The sequence below is a fragment of the Myotis nattereri genome (assembly GCF_964212035.1).
Source record: "Myotis nattereri genome assembly, chromosome: 2".
In the NCBI taxonomy this organism is placed as follows: domain Eukaryota; kingdom Metazoa; phylum Chordata; class Mammalia; order Chiroptera; family Vespertilionidae; genus Myotis; species Myotis nattereri.
Genome location: NC_138076.1, coordinates 81,936,428 through 81,956,497, shown reverse-complemented (window position 1 = coordinate 81,956,497; position 20,070 = coordinate 81,936,428). Strand labels below are relative to the sequence as shown.

The 20,070-nt window shown below is 35.9% G+C and overlaps 1 protein-coding gene across 1 annotated transcript in view; it reads left to right on the top strand.

Annotated features, from left to right (window-relative positions):
* ELF1 (E74 like ETS transcription factor 1) overlaps positions 1-20,070 on the top strand; it is a 125,354-nt gene that overhangs the window by 80,021 nt on the left and 25,263 nt on the right. The window contains exon 3 of the mRNA XM_081082536.1: positions 6,583-6,763. Coding sequence (XP_080938662.1) covers positions 6,583-6,763 — 181 coding nt within the window. The remainder of the gene's footprint in view (positions 1-6,582; positions 6,764-20,070) is intronic.

Below are 20,070 nucleotides of genomic sequence, written 5' to 3'. Positions count from 1 at the left end.
ATAATGTCTAATCTCAATTTAGAAATATAGTTATCCCTCAGTATCCACTAGGAATTGGTTCCAGGCTCCCTCTTCCACCCCCAGATACCAAAATCCAAGGATGTTGAAGCTTCTATATAAAAGTGCATAATATTTGCATATAACCTACACATATCCTCCTGAACGCTTTAAGTAATCTCAAGATTACTTGTAATAGTTAATACAATGTAAATGTTAGGTAAATAGTAATACTGTATTGTTTAGGGGGAAAGGAAAAAAGTCTGTACATGTTCAGTCGAGATGTAGCCATCACAGCCCTAATACATAGGACACAGCGTAGCATTTTTTTCGATATTATTTCCCATTTGGACACAGACACATACAGGGAGAACACCAAGTGAAAATGAAGACTAGAACCGATCCTTCCCTCATAGCCCTTAGAAGGAGCCAACTTTGCCAACACTTTGATTTCAGACTTATGGCTAACAAAATTGTGAGACAATACATTTTTGTTATTTAAGCCACCTAACATACTTTGTGATACCTGGTACAGCTACCCTAGCAAACTAGTACATAAGTCCCAATATTTTATTTTTAAAATTTAAATCTAGGAAAACTCAGCATTTGACATCTTACCATACCTTCATTTAAGAGGTTGAGAATAATTTCTCGTGTTGGCCTGGAGGTCAAATCCCGCCCAGTGTTACCTACAACAATCAAGGCTTAACTACAACAAGACGGCGCACAAAGAGAATCATTTCTCTATAAGGAATTTTAGAATGTGAGTGTTTGGTTATGAAGTTCTTAGGTTCCTGACTCAGACTTTAGTCAGTTGCAATCAATCAGTTTAAATGGCAGGCATTTATTATTATGAGCCCAGATCAGTAGCTAGAGTTTCTAGAGTATGTATTTTCCTTCCATTTATGGTAATAGAGAAAGGAGATCTTTCCAGTCATCTGAGAGTGGTTTCTTAGACATACAATTGACCCTTGAACAACATGGGGGTTAAGGGCGCCGACCACCTGTGAGGTCGAAAATCTGTGTATAACTTAAGTCGGCTGTCTGCATAAGTGGATTCTCAACCACAGATAAAAAATACTGTTTTTGACTATTCTCGACTCACAGTTGGTTGAACCTATATATGTGAAACCTGGGGAAATGGAGGGGCTGGCTATTTATGGAACAAGACCTGCATACTAGTGGACCTGTGCAGTTCAATGTTCAAGAGTCAGCTCTATTTTTGTATATAAGGTTGGTGTGTTACCTAAGATTCAGAGTAGGTCTGTTTCTTGTATATGAATTAATAGGACCCTTGAGAAATTAGAGATGAACAACTTTGAATATATATCTTTATTTCAGTGGACTAGAAAAGAATGGCTTATGCTTTTCATGAGAGGACCAGGTATCTTAGAAGGAGAATACTTGGCTAATTTGGGAATGATCCTGGGAAGTCCCTGGGACCTGGGAGGAACTGGCTATACCCATAAGACAGTTAATAGTGGGTTTGGATTGGACAATATTATTTTAAAAATAATATTGAAAGTCATACCTCAATACAATTTCTTACCTATTCTGTCTTTCTAAACAGCCAAGTATATTCCAACAGAACAAAACGCACTTGCCCACCTGGCGTGGCTCAGTGATTGAGTATCGACCTATGAATGGTTCAATTCCTGGTCAGGGCACATGCCCAGGTTGCGGGCTCCGATTGTCCAATTTGGGTCATGCAGGAGGTGACTGATCAGTGGTTCTCTCTCATTATTATAGTCAGCCTTAAACACAGTGAATTTTATATTAAGAAATATAAAAGAAAATGGATCCTGGAGTCAGTTTAAGTTAAGATTCTATCACTTACTAGCTATATGACTTGTGGTAAATTATTTCCCATGTATAAAATAGAAAATCCAATGTATCTCCCTCATAGGAATTTGTGATGGTTAAACAAGGTGGTATAATCAATGTAAAGCAACAAGCAGAATCCCTGGCATATATTAAGTGCTAATAAATGTTAGCTAGTAGCAATAGCAAAGGCAGTTATATGTCCAGGGTACATGCTACTCCTTTCATCTCTCCATTTTGTCCAGAGACAAAATAATCTCTCCTATTGTAATGTTAGAAACTTAAACATAAACTTAGCATCTAAGCCTTTACATCTTAACGAAATAAAACCTGGGAAGTGCCTTTCCAAGACCAGCTAGTGCTCTTCTTTCACGTAAAGTGAGGAAATAAGGTCATGACAGTAGGATTAGAGAAAAGGCCCTAGGTCTCCTGATTCACAATCTTTGTTTTTCACATATTACTACCTTCTAAATCATAGGACCATGTGACCTTTTCATTTTTTAAAAAAACATATATGTTTTTATTGATTTTAGAGAGGAAGGGAGAGGAAGAGAGAGATAGAAACATCAGTGGAGTGCCCCCTACATGCCCCTACTGGGAATTGAACCTGCAACCCGGTCATGTGCCCCAATTGGGAATTAAACCGTGACCACTGAACTACACCAGCTGGGCCTTGTGGATTCATTCTTTTTGTTGTTGTTGTTAATCCTCACCCAAGGATATTCTTTCCATTGATTTTTATGTTTACTTACCTATTTTTTAAAAAATATGTCTATTGATTTTTAGAGAGAGAGGAAGGGAGAGGGAGAGAGAGATAGAAACATCAATGATGACAGAGAATCATCAGTTGATCAGCTGACTCCAGCACAACCCCTACTGGGGATCAAGCCCACAACCCAGGCTTGTGCCCTGACTCAGAATCAAATTGGTAACCTCTTGACTCATGCATGGGTCACTGCTCAACCACTGAGCCACAGTGGCCAGGCTTTCCATTGTTTTTTAGAGTGGAAGGAAAGGGGAGAGACAGACACTCGATTGGTTGACTCCTGCACACACCTCAACCAGGGCTGGGGATTGAGCCTGCAACCCAGGTACATGCCCTTGACCAGAATCGAACCCACGACCCTTCAGTCCTAGGGCTGATGCTCTGACCACTGAGCCAAACCTGCTAAGGCTGGACTTAGTTTTTTTGTTTTGTTTTGTGTTTTTTTAAATATGTTTTTATTGATTTTAGAGAGGGAGAGAGAGATAGAAACATCAATGGTGAAAGAGAACCATTGATCGGCTGCCTCCTGCATGCCCCCTACTGGGGACTGAGCCTGCAACCTGGGCATTGCCCTTGACCGGAATTGAACCCAGGACCCTTGAGTCCACAGGCCAACACTCTATCCACTGAGTCAAACAGCTAGGGCTGGACTCAGTTTTAATTAAGCTTTTGTTTCAAAGGAAACTATTTTTTTCTCTCTACTTTTGTGTGTTTAACATTTTTCTTTAAATAGCTTTAAATTATTAAAATATTTAAACTGAAAGAAAAATGATTATTTAAAACAAGTTAGTATATGGTTGTTTATAGACTGTCTCTGTGATGGAACAAAAACTGGTAACAGTGGTTTCCTCTGGGGAGGAACAGTAATAGTGGAAGAGAAGTGGCTTTGAGTATAATGGTATGTGACAAGGGGCTCCTGAGACCTATTAATTCGGGAAGATAATCAATTCCTCCAATTCACTTATAGCTAGTGGAGTAGGACCAGGAAGAACAGTAGCAGATATCTGTAGTTATTTGAAACTATGTAGATTTGGATAAAATTTTGGAGATATGCCTTGTAATAGCCACACTCTTAACACTTAACCCAAATTTCAGGGGCCAACGAGATTTGGGTAAGGAGGAATACTTTGGTTTCATTTAGGTGAGGACTGCTCCTGTGAATTGCATCTTTGTATGTCTGACTTAGTGGGTGATCCTAGGTAAATTTCTTAACCTAATTTCTAATCTGCCAATAGATGGAAATGGTAAGCCCTATTCTTACCTAGTACATAGGGTTTTTTCAGTATAAATTGAAGTCATGTAAAAATTAACTCAATTCTAGGCTCAGCTTTGTTAGAATACTAGGCGCTTAACTTGAACTTTTAAGGAGAGAAGTGTGTTAACAATCGCATGCTGTTCGTACTAGGTTGTATTGCATGTTCAGTATTCAACTCTCAAAAAAGAGAAAGGGAAAGCCAGAATCAACTATGCTTTGGACACTTTATGTGATACTTTACTGTGTGTGGGTGAGAGAGAGAGACAGTGTAATCTTTGAGCTACTTTCTGTTTAAAACTTATGATTTTGAGAGCCAGTTTACTTCTAACTTCCTCTTTTCTGAAATAGGAAGAAACATTTTGAAATAAAATGATCCTAATATATTTTAGGGTTATTACCTATAAATTTCAGAGCATAGCATTCAAGGAAGCACCGATAATATCTGTTTAGCACCTACACTAAACATGTAATAAATTTAGGCTATTAACTTTTACAATAGAAGTAATAGTTAACCTCAGTGTACAGTGCTACAAACATATACATTTTTAAAAATTGAGGCTGCTTAGTTACAATGAAGCCATAAATAGCATTCTTAATATAACAGACTTACTCAAGGAAAATAAAGTACCTGAAATTATCTATGGGCAGTAACTTTTTCTTACATTTAAGAAGATAATACTTTATGGGGCTATGTTTAAGAAACAGGATAGTTACATACATACTCTTGAGCTATCTTCCCTTAAGATACTTAATTACAAAGGAGAAAATAATAACTTCATAGTGGATAAACCTGGTAGACAATCACCCTAACGAAGTGATAAAAGTTAATATCACTAGTAATTGGACAAATAGCTGGTTTGAACCTTCTGGTATGATGTGTCAGAAAGGACACAACATTACTTCTTCAGCATTCTTGCCAAAAATGCAAACTGAATGTAATCATGAGTTAATATCTCACAAACCCAAATTGGGGGACATTTTAAAGTCTCAAAAGCACCCAGCTGGCGTGGCTCAGTGGTTGAACATTGACCTATGAACCAGGAGGTCACGGTTCAATTCCAGGTCAGTAATACATGCCAGGGTTCTGGACTTTATCCCTAGTAGGGGACAAGCAGGAGGCAGCTGATCCATGATTATCTTTCATCATTGATGTTTCTGTCTCTTTCTCCCTCTCCTTTCCTCTATGAAATCAATAAAAACATTTTTTAAAAAGTCTCAAGAGCATGAAAGAAAGAAAAACTGAAGAACTGCTCTAGATGAAAGGCATAGAAATTTTTCCAGATTAAAAGAGTTGTCATACCTTGTACGCATATATGCTTAACCCATGGATGCAGACAGTGGGGTGATGAGGGCCTGGGGTGGGGTAGTGGGGGTGGGCTAGAGGTAGAGAGGGCGGTGAGGGAAAAAAGGGGACATATATAATACTTTCAACAATAAAGATTAAAAAAAAGGGGGAGGTTGTTATAAACATGATGAAACCTATGAGCCTAGATTGATTGGATCCTGAACCAAAAAAATTTTTTTTTTTTCATTTTTTGAAAAGGACAAGGACATTAATAAGACAATTGCAGAAATTTGCATAAGGCCTGTAGATTTAATAATACTACTATATCACTGTTACTTTTCTGATTTTGATCATTGTGCTATCTTTATATAAGATAATATTCATGTTTTTAGGAAACATACTCTGAATTAGAGTTAAAGGATCAAAATGTCTACTGCCTTCAAATAAATCATAAAAAATATAGATGTAGAAATAATAATATAAAAAGAGAATGATAGATATGATTAAGTGTTAAAATTTAGGGAATATGGATGAAGTTTGTAGGGGAATTCTTTTATAACCTTTTTAAGCCTGAAATTATTTTTAAAAAGGAGATAGTAACTTAATGAGATTTGTCACTAATTGATTTTTCTTTTTTGCATCAATAAGTTGTTTATTGAATACCAGTGGTTTGAAGGATGATGATTTGCAGAGAAATGTTAATATGAAACTGTGGCAAATGAATAATACCATTACAAAATGACAGGTAGAACAATATAAAAAGAGTTGATAAATGTTACAAAGTATTTTTACTATATTTGAAAAGTAATTCTTTTATAGACAGCCCTCATTATTACATTATGATTCATGTATACATTATATCAATACATTCAAAAAACTTTTTTCACATTCAACATTGAATTCTTTGCATAAACAACTGATTTTTGAGAAGGTTTTTCAAAATCCTCTCTGGGTCAGCTTCCTCATCTGTAAAATGAGGTGACTTGGACTAGATTATACTTCAAAAGTCATTTCAGTTCTAAAATTTTAAGATCTTATAACTAGAAAGAAAATGAAAGTTCATTTTCCCATTTGAGTCAAAAGCGGTTGTTAAACACAGCCTGTATGCCAAGTGACAGTGTAATATTTATTTAAACTCACAGATATTTTTCTGTCAAAGAAACCTTTGTTGAGATTTTACTTCATCAGACATTTGTATGCAACTTCTCATGCATTAATGATATGGTAAATTTAATGTAGTTTAAAAGTATACTTTTCCTGTGAAAACTTGGTTGTTAAGACTCAAGATTAATTATGAAAGTTTATGTGGTCTTAATATTCACAGCAGCCTAGAAGGATGGTCAAATACAAGTAGTTGATGATGTAAAAACGAAATTGATGTTCAGTGTAAAATAATTTTTGGTTACATTTAACAAAAGAAAATTTTTGTTGATCCCTTTCCCCCCTCACCTCTCCCAGCTTGGTGATCCAGCTATTTTTCCTGCCGTAATTGTGGAGCATGTTCCTGGTGCTGATATTCTCAATAGTTATGCGGGTCTAGCTTGTGTGGAAGAGCCCAATGACATGATTACTGAGAGCTCCCTGGATGTTGCCGAAGAAGAAATCATAGATGATGATGATGACAACATCACCCTTACAGGTAGGTGTGTGTGCCTCCAGCAGCACCTTACTTCAGCCTAGTTTTAGGCAATGCCTTAGCCCTATAATTTGGTGGTGGGGGGGGGGACATACAAGGTTCCTGACTTGGTTTTGAATAACTCTATTACCTGCAGAAGCTAGAGCCCTGCAGGGAAAAAGAAATTAACCTTTTCTTTCTCATCTGCCTATGTTTCTTAGTGCTTTCTCACCTCTCCTTTCTTCCCTAAGTATATTGAGAAGAATGTGACAAAATAAGGATGCATGCAAGAGGAACCAAACCAAACCAATTCATCAAGTCTTCTTTGAGTACTTATGTACCTAGCTCTATATTCCTGATAACAATGAGAAGTTGTTAGTAGGGAAAAAGGAAAGTTTTGTTTTCTTTTGTTTTTTATTGCCATCACATAAAGCAAAATAGGAGGCCGTGATCCAAATGTGGCATAAGGTGCTGAGGTTTACTAAAGAAGGTTCCTCTTCTGATTCAGTCAGAACTAGAAGGACTTTTCAGAGTTGAAGAGTTCACTATGCTAGTGCTATTTTCTTCAGTTTTAGAAATCAGTGCGTGCACTGGTATTATTATACATTTACATGCTGAAAGCATTTGAGAAAAATCAGTATTTAGAAGCAGAAGTTATTTAAGTATTCTTTTTTTTAATATATTTTATTGATTTTTTTACAGAGAGGAAGGGAGAGGGATAGAGAGCTAGAATCATCGATGAGAGAGAAACATCGATCAGCTGCCTCCTGCACACCTCCTATTGGGGATGTGCCCGCAACCGAGGTACATGCCCTTGACCGGAATCGAACCTAGGACCTCTCGGTCTGCACACCGACGCTCTATCCACTGAGCCAAACCAGTTAGGGCTATTTAAGTATTCTTAAATTAAAAACAACAAAATTAACATTAGTCACAATATTATTAATTAAATCGAGATCTTATCAGTATTTTACCCACTTCATACTAATATCCTTTTCCTGTTCCAGGATCCTATCTGGAATCTCATACTAAATTTAGTTATTTCTTCTCTGTTCCTTCTAGTCTAACAATTTCCTCTGTCTTTCATTGTCTTCCATAACATTGACACTTTTGAGGAAAAGTGGTTAAACATTGTAGAATATCTCTTAATTTTGTGATGTGTTTTCATTGGAATGAGATAAATGTATTTTGGGCAACAATATCATCAAAATGGCATTGTCTCCCTAGTGTGTTATCTATAATAATAAAAGCGTAGTATACTAATTAGACCGGATGTCCTTCTGGACGACTTTCTGGATGAAGCCACAGCAGGCGGGGGCCAAGCCCCTTGCACGAATTTCATGCATTGAACCTCTAGTATTAACATAATTGATTAAAAAATACACTGTCTCAATTAATTCTTACAACAGAAAAAAACCCTGAAATTAGAGAGGTTAAATTACATGATTTGCCTAAAGTCACAGGCCAAGTGACTGAGCCCCCATTGATAAAAAACACTTAATTTGTCTATTTTGTATAAAGCATGTTCTTTTTTAAAAAAAATAAATCTTTATTGTTCAGATTATTACAGTTGTTCCTCTTTTTTCTCCCCATAGCTCCCCTCCACCCGGTTCTCCCCCCCCCTGCCCTTACCCGCCCCCCCCCCGTCCTCAGCCATAGGTGCACGATTTTTGTTCAGTCTCTTCCCGCACCCCCCATACCCCTTTCCTCCCAAGAATTGTCAGTCCGCTCCCTTTCTTTGCCCCTGATTCTATTAAATTCACCAGTTTATTCTGTTCATCAGATTATTTATTCACTTGATTTTTAGATTCACTTGTTGATAGATGTGTATTTGTTCATAATTTGTATCTTTACCTTTGTCTTCTTCTTCCTTTTCCTAAAGGACAACTTTCAGCATTTCATATAATACTGGTTTGGTGGTGATGAACTCCTTTAGCTTTTTCTTATCTGTGAAGCTCTTTATCTGACCTTCAATTCTGAATGATAGCTTTGCTGGGTAAAGTAATCTTGGTTGTAGGTTCTTGGTTTTCATCACTTTGACTATTTCTTGCCACTCCCTTCTGGCCTGCATAGTTTCTGTTGAGAAATCAGCTGACAGTTGTATGGGTACTCCCTTGAAGGTAACTGACTGTTTTTCTCTTGCTGCTTTTAAGATTCTCTCTTTGTCTTTTGCTCTTGGCATTTTAATTATGATGTGTCTTGGTGTAGTCCTCTTTGGATTCCTTTTGTTTGGGGTTCTCTGTGCTTCCTGGACTTGTAAGTCTATTTCTTTCACCTGGTAGGGGAAGTTTTCTGTCATTATTTCTTCAAATAGGTTTTCAATATCTTGCTCTCTCTCTTCTTCTGGCACCCCCATAATTTGGATGTTGGTGCGCTTGAAGTTTTCCCAGAGGCTCCTTACACTACCTTCATATTTTTGGATTCTTTTTTCTTTTTGTTTTTCCGGTTGGGTGATATTTGCTTCTTCGTATATCAGATCTTTGACTTGATTCTTGCGATCCTCTAGTCTGCTGTTGGAACTCTGTATAATATTCTTTATTTCAGTCAGAGTATACTTAATTTCTAGTTGGTCCTTTTTTATAACCTCCAGGGTCTCACTAGATTTCTTGAGGGTCTCACTAAATTTATTGATGGTCTCATTAGACTTATTGAGGGTCTTACTAAATTTGTTAGTGGTTTCTAGAAAATTCTTGAAAAACCTTATAAGTGTGGTTTTGAACTATATAATCAGTAGTTTGCTTTCCTCCATTTCTGTCATTTGTGACCTGTTTCTTTGTCTCCTCATTTTTTATGCTTTCTTGTATGGATAGAGTGGCTTTCTGTGCTAGGTGTCCTATAGGGCCCAGTGGCTCAGCCTCCCCAATCACCTGAGGTGGACACTCTTGGTGCACCCCTTTGTGGGCTTTGTGCACAGTCTTGTTGTAGTTAAGCCTTGATTGTTGTAGGTATCACTGGGAGGAATTGACCTCCAAGCCAACTGGCTGTGAGAATCAGCTGTGTCTATAGTGGGAGAACTTCTGTGCTGGAGACACCCTTCTGGGGCAAGACTTGCTTCAGTGGGGCTTTGGTGCTCACTGAGTCTGCCCCCTGAGTGTGTCCCTTATGGATCTGAGGAGTTGTAATCTGGATGGTCCCACTCTGACCACTGGGTACACTGGCTCTTGGATCTAAGGAGGTGCTAATTTAGCCTCTGCCTGAGGCTACCCAGCAGGAGCTATGGAGCGATCTGCAGATTCTTCTTCTTTGGGGTTTGGAGGTGCCCAGATGAGGCCCAGCTGTGAAGCATTGCAAGCTGCTGTGGGGCTTTGGGCCTTCTTTTGGAAGTTCTGGATCTCTCTGACCCAGCTGCAGTTTGTTAGGTAATTTTCAGATTGCAAAGGGCCAGGCCTTTCATATGCAAAAGCCTCTGTACACAGCTTGGGTGGGGCGGGGTCTCTGGGAATCAACAGGGCGGAGCAAACAGCTACGACTACTCCTCAGTCCTACCCTAAGTGGCCCCAGGTCTCAGTGTCCCACGGTAATCACTGCAAGCACCTCTGAGAGAAAGCCGCCCTCAAGTTCTGTCCGCTGCCAGACAGTCCAGTTTCTCCCCGTATGAGTCTGGGTCCCCAGAGACTCGCCCGGAACTGGAGTTCAGAGTAGTCGGGAGCTTGAGACTCCCTCCCGATTGAAAAGGACAACTGTGTCCTCAGTTGCCAGCCCTTTCCGAGTGCGCCTCCATACCTTTGCACTTTACTTCCGCACCTCCTCTGAGTGTCAGTGTGCTTTTCTCTTTCCTTCTAGTTGTAGAATTTCCACTCAGCCAGCCTTCCTATGGTTCTGGATGATGTCCGTTTTGTCTTTTAGTTGTGGTTTTGAAGTGGTTGTGCGAGGCAGCAATTTCTGGTGTTTGCCTATGCTGCCATCTTGGTTTCCTTCAAGCATGTTCTTATATATTCATATTTTTTGTTTGGAGAAACCCAGTGAAAGTTTTTTGATAAATCTAAATTTGTTTCTCCCTAATGGATAAGGGAATTATATTAATCAGGTTAGAGGTTTCTATTCATTGCTAGCTGTGATCTATCGGTTTTGTATAACCGAATGACCACCACTATGCATATATCTGTTGTGTAGCTAGTGACATTTTTGCAGTGTGTTCTGAATTGTTGATGCCTTATGGTAGCGTTTCTCAATCTGTGGGTTGCGACCCCTTTGGGGGTCGAACGACCCTTTCACAGGGGTCACCTAAGACCATCAGAAAACACATATATAATTACATATTGTTTTCGTGATTAATCAGTATGCTTTAATTATGTTCAATTTGTAACAAAGAAAATGCATCCTGCATATCAGATATTTACATTACGATTCATAACAGTAGCAAAATTACAGTTATGAAGTAGCAACGAAAATAATTTTATGGTTGGGGGTCACCACAACATGAGGAACTGTATTAAAGGGTCACGGCATTAGGAAGGTTGAGAACCACTGCCTAGAGGAAGGCTATATTACTCTCTGTAGGTTTCGAACCAGGGTATTCCTGGTTTTAGTCATCAGGAAAGTTGTTAGTCCTCAAAGAAGAAATAGAGCCTAGGAAAGCAGAAGGAATTGCTTCTTCCTTTTAGGGCTTCATTCTCTAAGGCTTAGACTTGAAGATAGCTGATGATGAGAAACAGACAGGTTCCTTCCTTCCTGGAAAATAGAACTGGTATGGAATGGATCCATAAATCAAAACATATCTTGAAAAACAGAATTTTGTTTTGCATGTTTCTTCTCCTTCCCCTTTCTTATTTTCCAGCTTTAACTTTTCCATCCTTGTTTGAGCAATGTCTCGAGAAAGCAAAGAACTTTGTAGTAGTCCTCCTTAGTCCAGAGTGGGAGAGGGAAGAGTACTGTATTTTAGAAACACTACAGGGGAAGAGAGAAATGGGAATAGAATACTTTATAAACTACACATATTGAGTTCTAGGTAGCACTACAGATTACATTAGGGAATTATTTTTAATATTTACTGTTAGTATTTTAAAATATAATAGCATTGGGTTTGGAGTCATCTTTTGGATACATATGTTAAAATATTTAGAGATAAAATATGGTGTCTTGGATTCCTTCAAAGTAAACCTTGAGGGCAGTGAGTGGCATAAAGATGAAAGAAGATTGATCATGTGTTGATAATGATTGATGCTGAGAATGAGTATGTGAGAATTCTTTATACTATATTCCATAATTTTGATTTTGTTTGAAATTTTCAATAACAAAAAAAATATTTTTGTGGGTTTGAAACTTATGTTAATAACTGCAGCTGTTTATAACACTTGAATTAAAATGTTAATGTTTATCAGAATACTTTTATTTTTATCATTGACTTATTTCATATCAAGTTTGAAATAAATTTGAATCTATAAAATAAATATGCAATGGTAAAATACTACCTTTATCTATTTATATGTTGAAGTGCCACAAAAGGTTTTTGGAAAAAAGGTTGTGTTATTTAAAATTTTTGGAAATAATTTGACTATGAGCTCTTATCTATGTGGAGACTCCTTCCATTACCAGTTTTTGAGCATCTAAAAGTAAAATTTTTAAAGTGCATGGTAGAAATTATATTTCCACAAATGGAAGATAACCATGATGACTTTATTTGTAAATATTTATATTTTTAAAAGCTATCTGTACTTTTTTTTTTGGTTTATTCTTTCCTGTTTCATGTGAGATCCACTAATTTATTTTGCATTTCCCAACCTAACCTAAGCACTGAAGCTGAAGGAAATAATCAGTTTATATCTTAAATCCAAAATCAAGAAAATTAGCAATCGCTAAAATTGAACTTAAACAAATGAACCTAATTATTGAGTTGTTGGGATAATCCTACAGAGAATTATTATTTAGTTATTTTTAAGGGTCGACATTTCCCAGGGGCTGTATATAGCCTAAAAAGCAAAAATAAAACTGTGAACGAGGCACGGCTGCTGGAGTTCAGTGGTCGAGCAGCAACCTATGAACTATGAGGTTGCAGGTCCATTCCTGGTCAGGGCACATGCCTGGGTTGCAGGCTTGATCCCCAGTTGGGGGCATGCAGGAGGCAGCCGATCAATGATTCTCTCTTATCATTGATGTTTCTATCTCTCTCTCCTCTCCCTTCCTCTCTGAAATCAACAAAAATATTTTTTTAAAAAACTGAGAAGGAGCCGAAACCGGTTTGGCTCAGTGGATAGAGCGTCAGCCTGCGGACTGAAGGGTCCCGGGTTCGATTCCGGTCAAGGGCATGTACCTGGGTTGCGGGCACATACCCAGTGGGGGATGTGCAGGAGGCAGCTGATCAATGTTTCTCTCTCATCGATGTTTCTAACTCTCTATCTCTCTCCCTTCCTCTCTGTAAAACATCAATAAAAAAATATATTTAAAAGAGAAAAAAAAAAAAAACCTGAGAAGGAAAGTTAAATTGTTTTCAGTAATTATATTGTTAATAATGTGGTTATTGTTATTTTAAAACTTTGTGTGTGTGAGAGGGATATTAGGGTAACATCAGATAAATAATGAAGTTAATGCCATACGAAGCCAAGATTTATAGATTAAAATATTAATGTGATACAAATGTTAAGTTGTAAAAGTTAAGTAAAGATTCTGTAATTCTATAAATAAATATATAAATTATATAATTCTAAAAATGAATTCTATAATGCTAAATTTGAGTTGAAAATACTAGTATGAACTTTTCATGTATTTTATTATTTTAAAAAAATACTTTCTAGTCAAACATTAGACAACTTGAACATCAATGAGGACAGTAACCACTAATGGATTGAAGCATGTCTAATATGGCAAATCCATGATCTCATAATGATACTTAACCACCAAAATGGTCACCAATAGACAATGCTATTGTTAGTTTGAAAACTAATAAATAAAGTTTAAGAATCAATCAATCTTTCCTATATGAACTATATCACTGAGTGTCTAGATTATTAGATGAGAAATTTCTCTTTATCGTAGGATTTCAGCTCATAAATAAAAAAAGGAATAATAATTTGTTTGCATAATATAACCCTTATCTTTTGGAGAGACATTATGAAACATTTACTACTTATTATTAGGATGTTTAGAATTCACATGAAAATAATATGAAGGTGGGGTTATAGAGTTATAAACAAGAGTTATAGAGTTATAGACAAGATAAGGTTGGCCGTGAGTTGATAATTATCAAAGCTGGGTGATGGATACATATAGGAGTTCATTATATTAGTCTGTTTACATTGACTATGTTTAAAATTCTCCAAAATAATTTTTAGAAAATCAACCCATTCTCTAATTTTGACCCCTGAAAAGGCTTAGAATTAATGAATGATCCAGCAGTAATCAATATCCCGAGTATACAAATTAATGGTATTTAAATGCACTTTCCACTAAAGATACCAGAATACCTGGGAGAAACTCCTGATTCTAAGTTTGGGGCAGAAAATGTACAAGAACAGTCTGTAATATCTTACATCTCAGAAGGCACAGAAGCTATTAGAAATTACTCAGGTCATGTCTAAAAGACCCAGGAACCAGTTTTAGTTCGCAGTGGCCAAAGATGGGGCATTTGGAGGATCATTATGTATTACAATCACAAAGGGCTGAAGAATATCAAATATGTTAAAATCTAGGTATTTACAGTGATATTAACAAAGTAACTTAGTGGTCACTTTTGAAAGATGCTAGGAGCCCATTTATTATTCTGAATTAAGCATTTAATTTGTCTTTGTTGTGTGAACTGTACCTGAAGGTAACCAGATCATTGATGAAGGAAAATTGTTCTTTATAGGAAGTCTAGCTAATAAATGCTGGAGGAATGACAGGATTAGTATTATTTTGGAATCCCTAATGAAATAGTGGCAACTGTCAGTAATAACTGCTAAAGCCATTAGGTGAAAGGCTACTGGAGAATTTTATAATGGAAAGATCATTCTGACAGCCCTCTAATCTGATTCTCAATCTTAGAAGTACTGAAAGGAATACAGTTAGATTTTATAGCATTACTTCAGGAGGCACATAGAATAACACAGCATCACCTTTAAAGTATTCTTGCAACAACAACAAAAAGAATGCGAATCTAACCAAGCTTTTAGATATAACTATCAATTTATTGGCAGGTGGCACTACAGAGGTATAATCAGCAAAATCTAAAATGTGGGAAATTACAGACAGATGATCCTGTTTCTTCTCTGATAAACAGCAAAAAGGAAGAAAAAAGAAAAAGATGAAGACAGTATGCGTTACCAAATGGTAATGCACGAACTTTGTTTGGATCCTGATTTAAACAAATCAACTTTACAAACAAACAAACCTTGAGCCCCACCAGTGTGGCCTAGCATGGGGCTCAGCAGTTGAGCTTTGACCCAGGAACTAGGAGGTTGCTAGTTCGATTACTGGTCAGGGCATATGCCTGAGTTGAAGGTCGATCCCCAGTAGGGGTATGTGCTAGAGGCAGCCTATCGATGAAGTTCCTCTTTAATTGATGTTTCTATCTCATCCCTTCTCTCCGCGCTTTCTCTAAAAATCATTAAGAACATATGTTTTTTTTAAAATTTAAAAATTAAAAAATTAAAAAATAACCTGAGACATTATTAAGCTGGGCCCTTAATACATGCAGTTTATTAGTTTCTCTATTTTTGTATATATTTGAAATTTTTCATTCTAAAAAGTTTGACAATTAAATGCTTTGACATTCTTCTTGTTTGTTCTTAATCAATAGGCAACAAAATTATTATACATTCTAATTTTATCATTTTTATCTACTCAGCAGACTTTAAAATATTTTATAAAACTTGTTTGTATAAATGAATATCTTGAGTGATGTAAATGTTTAGAAGATAATAATTAATTGTTGAGTTATCTGCCACTTATTTGCCTGATGTTTTAAAAATTATTTTTATTAGGATATTTTTCTCAATTCATAGAATTTCAAAGCCTTTAATATCTTTTTAAATCTGCCTTAAATTTACAAGATTTTAAATAAATAAATTTTTACTAGGAAGTGTTACAGTGCCCTGCTTTAATCATTTTGCTGGATTTTTGAGGTATTTACCTTTTCCAATTTTAACTGTTATAGAGAAATACAACTTTTAATATTGTTTTTATAGAATATATGATTAAGATTTGATTTATTTTTCATTATAATTAGGGAAAATTGTCTCCTAATGAGGACTATGAATATTCTCTATCCATCAGTAGTCTCCTAATGAAGTTTTGTGCATCTTTACAAGAACATGAAAAGGAAATAAACTTTTAGAAATAAAATCTAGTTAAAAATCTATTCAAATAGTTTTTTGGTGGAGTCTTTAGGGTTTTTATATACAGAATCATGCCCAGAAAAAGTGGCAGTTTTACTTCTTCTTTCCCTATTTGGATGCCTTTTATTTATTTCTCTTTCCTTATTGCTCTGGCTAGGACTTCCAGCACTGTGTTGAATAAGAGTGCTGAGAGTGGACATCCTTGTCTTGTTCCTGATATTAGGGGAAAAGCTTTCAGTTTTTCACCATTGAGTATATTAGCTGAGGGCTTATCATATATGGCCTTTATATTGTTGAGGTACTTTCCTTCTATTCCTATTTTATTGAGTGTTTTAATCATAAATGGATGTTGTATCTTATCAAATTTTCTCTGTCTATTTATAAGATCATATGCTTTTTATCCTTTCTTTTGTTAATGTGGTGTATTACATTGATAATTTGCATGTGTTGAACCATCCTTGTGCCCCTGGAATGAATCCCACTTGATCATGATCATGATGTATTATTTTTTGATATATTGTTTTATTAGATTTGTTAGTATTTTGTTTAGGATTTTTGTATCTGTATCATCAGAGATATTGGTCGGTAGTTTTCTTTTTCTGTATTATCTTTGCCAGGTTTTGGCCTCATAAAATGTGTTAGGAAGTATTACCTCCTCTTCAATTTTTTGGGAAGAGTTTGAAAAGGATAGGTTTTAAACCTTCTTCAAATGTTTGGTAGAATTCACTGGTGAAGCCATCTAGCCCTGGACTTTTATTTTTTGGGAGGCTTTTGATGGTTGTTTAAATTTCCTCACTGCTGATTGGTCTATTTAGATTTTCCATTTCTTCATGATTTAGTCTAGGAAGGTTATATATTTCTAGGAATTTATCCATTTCTTCCAGGTTATTGAATTTGGTGACTTATAATCTTTCATAAGATTCTAGTATGATCCTTTGTATATCTGTGATGTCTGTGGAGACTTCTCTCATTTCTGATTTTGTTTATATGGGTCTTTTCCCTTTTTTCCTTAATGAGTGTAGCCAGGGATTTGTCAATTTTATTAATTTATCAAAGAACCAGCTCTTTGTTTTATTAATTTTTTGTATAGTCTTTTTGTTCTCTATTTTATTCAATTCTGCTCTAATTTTTATTATTACCTTTCTTCTGCTGATTTTGGGTTGCTTTAATTCTTCCTTTTATAGTTCTTTAAGATGTGATGTTAGGTTGTTTATTTGGGATTTCTCATCTTTTTTTTTTTTTTTTTGAGATCTGTAATGATATAAACTTACCTCTTATTTCTGCTTTTGCTGCATCCCAGAAGTTTTGGTATGTTGTATTGTCATTCTCATCTGTTTCTATATGTCTTTTGATCTCATCCTTTATTTCTTCTTTGACCAAGTCATTTTTTAGTAGTATGTTGTTTGATTTCCACGTATTTGTCGGTTTCTTTACTTCATTTTTGCAGTTGATTTCTAATCTCAAGGCATCATGGTTAGAGAATATGCTTGATATAATTTCAATCTTGAATTTGTTGATGCCAGTTTTGTGACACAACATATGGACTAGTCTTGATAATATTCCATGTGCACTGGAGAAGACTGTATGATTAGATGTTTTGGTATGAAAGGTTCTGTAAATGTCAATTATGTCGATTTGGTCTGGTGTTTCATTTAAGGCTGATATTTCTTTATTAATATTCTGTTTGATTGATCTGTCTAGAACTATCAATGGAGTATTAAGGTTCCCAACTACAATTGTGTTTTGATCTGTTTCTCCCTTTATTTCTGAGGGTAGTTGTTTTATATATTTCGGTGCTCCCTGGTTAGGTACATATATATTAAGAAATGTTATGTTCTCTTCATGTAGTGGCCCCCTTATCATTATAAAGTGTCCATCTTTGTCTCTTGTTATCTTGAAATCTATTTTGTCAGATATAATTATAGCTACACCTGCTTTTTTGTGGGTGTTATTTGCTTGGATAATCATCTTCCATCCTCTTACTTTGAATCTACCTTTGCAACTTAGATGTGTCTCTTGTAGGCAGCATGTGGTTGGGTTTTGTTTTTTGATCCACTCTGCTACTCTGTGCCTCTTTATTGGTGATTTCAAACCATTTACATTCAAGGTAATTATTGATGTATGCCATTTTATCTTTTATTTTCTGGTAGCTCTACTAGAAAAAATAAGCAAATACAGTCAAATTTCAGGGTATAACATCAATGTGCGAAAATCCATTGCCTTTCTGTATATGAACAATAAAACTTCAGAAAAAGAAATGAAAAAAAACCCAAACAATTCCTTTTGCAATTGCAGCCAAAAGAATAAAATACTTAGGAATAAACTTAACAAAGAGCGTGAAATACCTATATACTGAAAATTTAAAAACACTATTAAATGAGATTAAAAAAACACAACAAAATGGAAAAATATCCCGTGTTCGTGGATTAGAAGAATCAACATTGTTAAAATGACCATATTACCCAAAGCAAAATACATATTTAATGCAATCCTCATCAAAATCCCAATGTCATTTTTTAAAAGAAATAGAACGAGAAATCATCAGATTTGTATGAAACCACAAAAGACCTCAAATAGCCAATGCAATCCTGAGAAAAAAGAATGAAGCTGGCGATATCATGCTACCTGACTTCAAATTATACCACACAGCTACGATAATCAAAACAGCATGGTATTGACAGAAAAACAGACTCACAGATCTGTGGAACAGAAAAGAGAGCCCAGCTATAAACCACATGTATATGGACAGGTAATTTTTGACAAAGGAGCCAGAAATATACAATCGAGTAAACATAGTTTCTTCAATAAATGGTGCTGGGAAAGCTGGAAAGCCACATATAAACAAATGAAACTGGATTACAGTTTGTCCCCATGTACAAAAATTAATTCAAAATGGATCAAAGACCCGAACAATAAGTTACATAGAAGAAAATATAGATACCAAACTTATGGACCTTGGTTGTAGGGAACATTTTATGACCTTGACCCCAAAGGCAAGGGAAGTAAAGGCAAAAATAAAAGCTTCTGCACAGCAATAGAAACTGACAACAAACCCGGCTGGTGTGGCTAAGTGGTTGGGCGTCAACCTATGAATCAGGAGGTAACGGTTCAATTCCCAGTCAGGTCGCATGCCCAGGTTATGGGCTCAATCCCCAGTGGGGGGCGGGCACGAGGCAGCCGATCAATGATTCTCATCATTGATGTTCCTATCTCTCTCTCCCTCTCCCTTCCTTTCTGAAATCAATTATATATATATATATATATATATATAAATAATTGAAAAGAAACTGACAACAAAACCAAGAGGCAGCCAACCAGATGGGAGATAATATTTACAAATAGCAGCTCTGACAAAGGTTTAATTTCCAAAATATATAAAGAACTCATATGGAGTGATATAAATATGCATTGGGAAACATTAAGGCAAAAGGTATGTGTGCTCCGCAAAAATGTGTTATTTGAATAAAACCTCAAATTTCAGGATAACCCAATTCTTTGACAATCCAAAGCCTGGAAGTCTTTATGCAGCTAGAGGTCCCTTGGGTTTAGATATCTGGCTCAGTTCTGTTTTTTTACTGTGCCTTAGATATAAACCAGAGTGACCCCAACCCAATGCAGCCAGTGGATTAATTTAGCCTTCAAGGGACTGAGTATGAAGGTGTCGGAAGGGAAAAGAAGATCACCAAAACATTGCCAGACATCCCTTTGTTTATTATTTTAGAAGATCAGAATTTTCATCTTTTAAAATGGAGTGATAGAATTCATATAAAACATACTTAGCATTGTATCATTTTATCTGTGTTTTTGAGGGAACAATAGGAGAGGAATAGGAATCATATGCCAATAATGTTCATAATATTATTGGTTACCTTCATTAATCATTATGGCTAAAAATGATTCTTGTCTCATGATTAGATATGAAGAATATGTCTTAGAAGAATATCTGCAGTCACCTAGAAGAAAGTCATAAAATAAATTCTATTATGTTTACTATAGGATAATTACTTTCTGACTATTTTAATTAGAATTGTAATGATCAAGCATTTTGAGCAGCATGAGCTTATGTTTGTGGGTAATGTG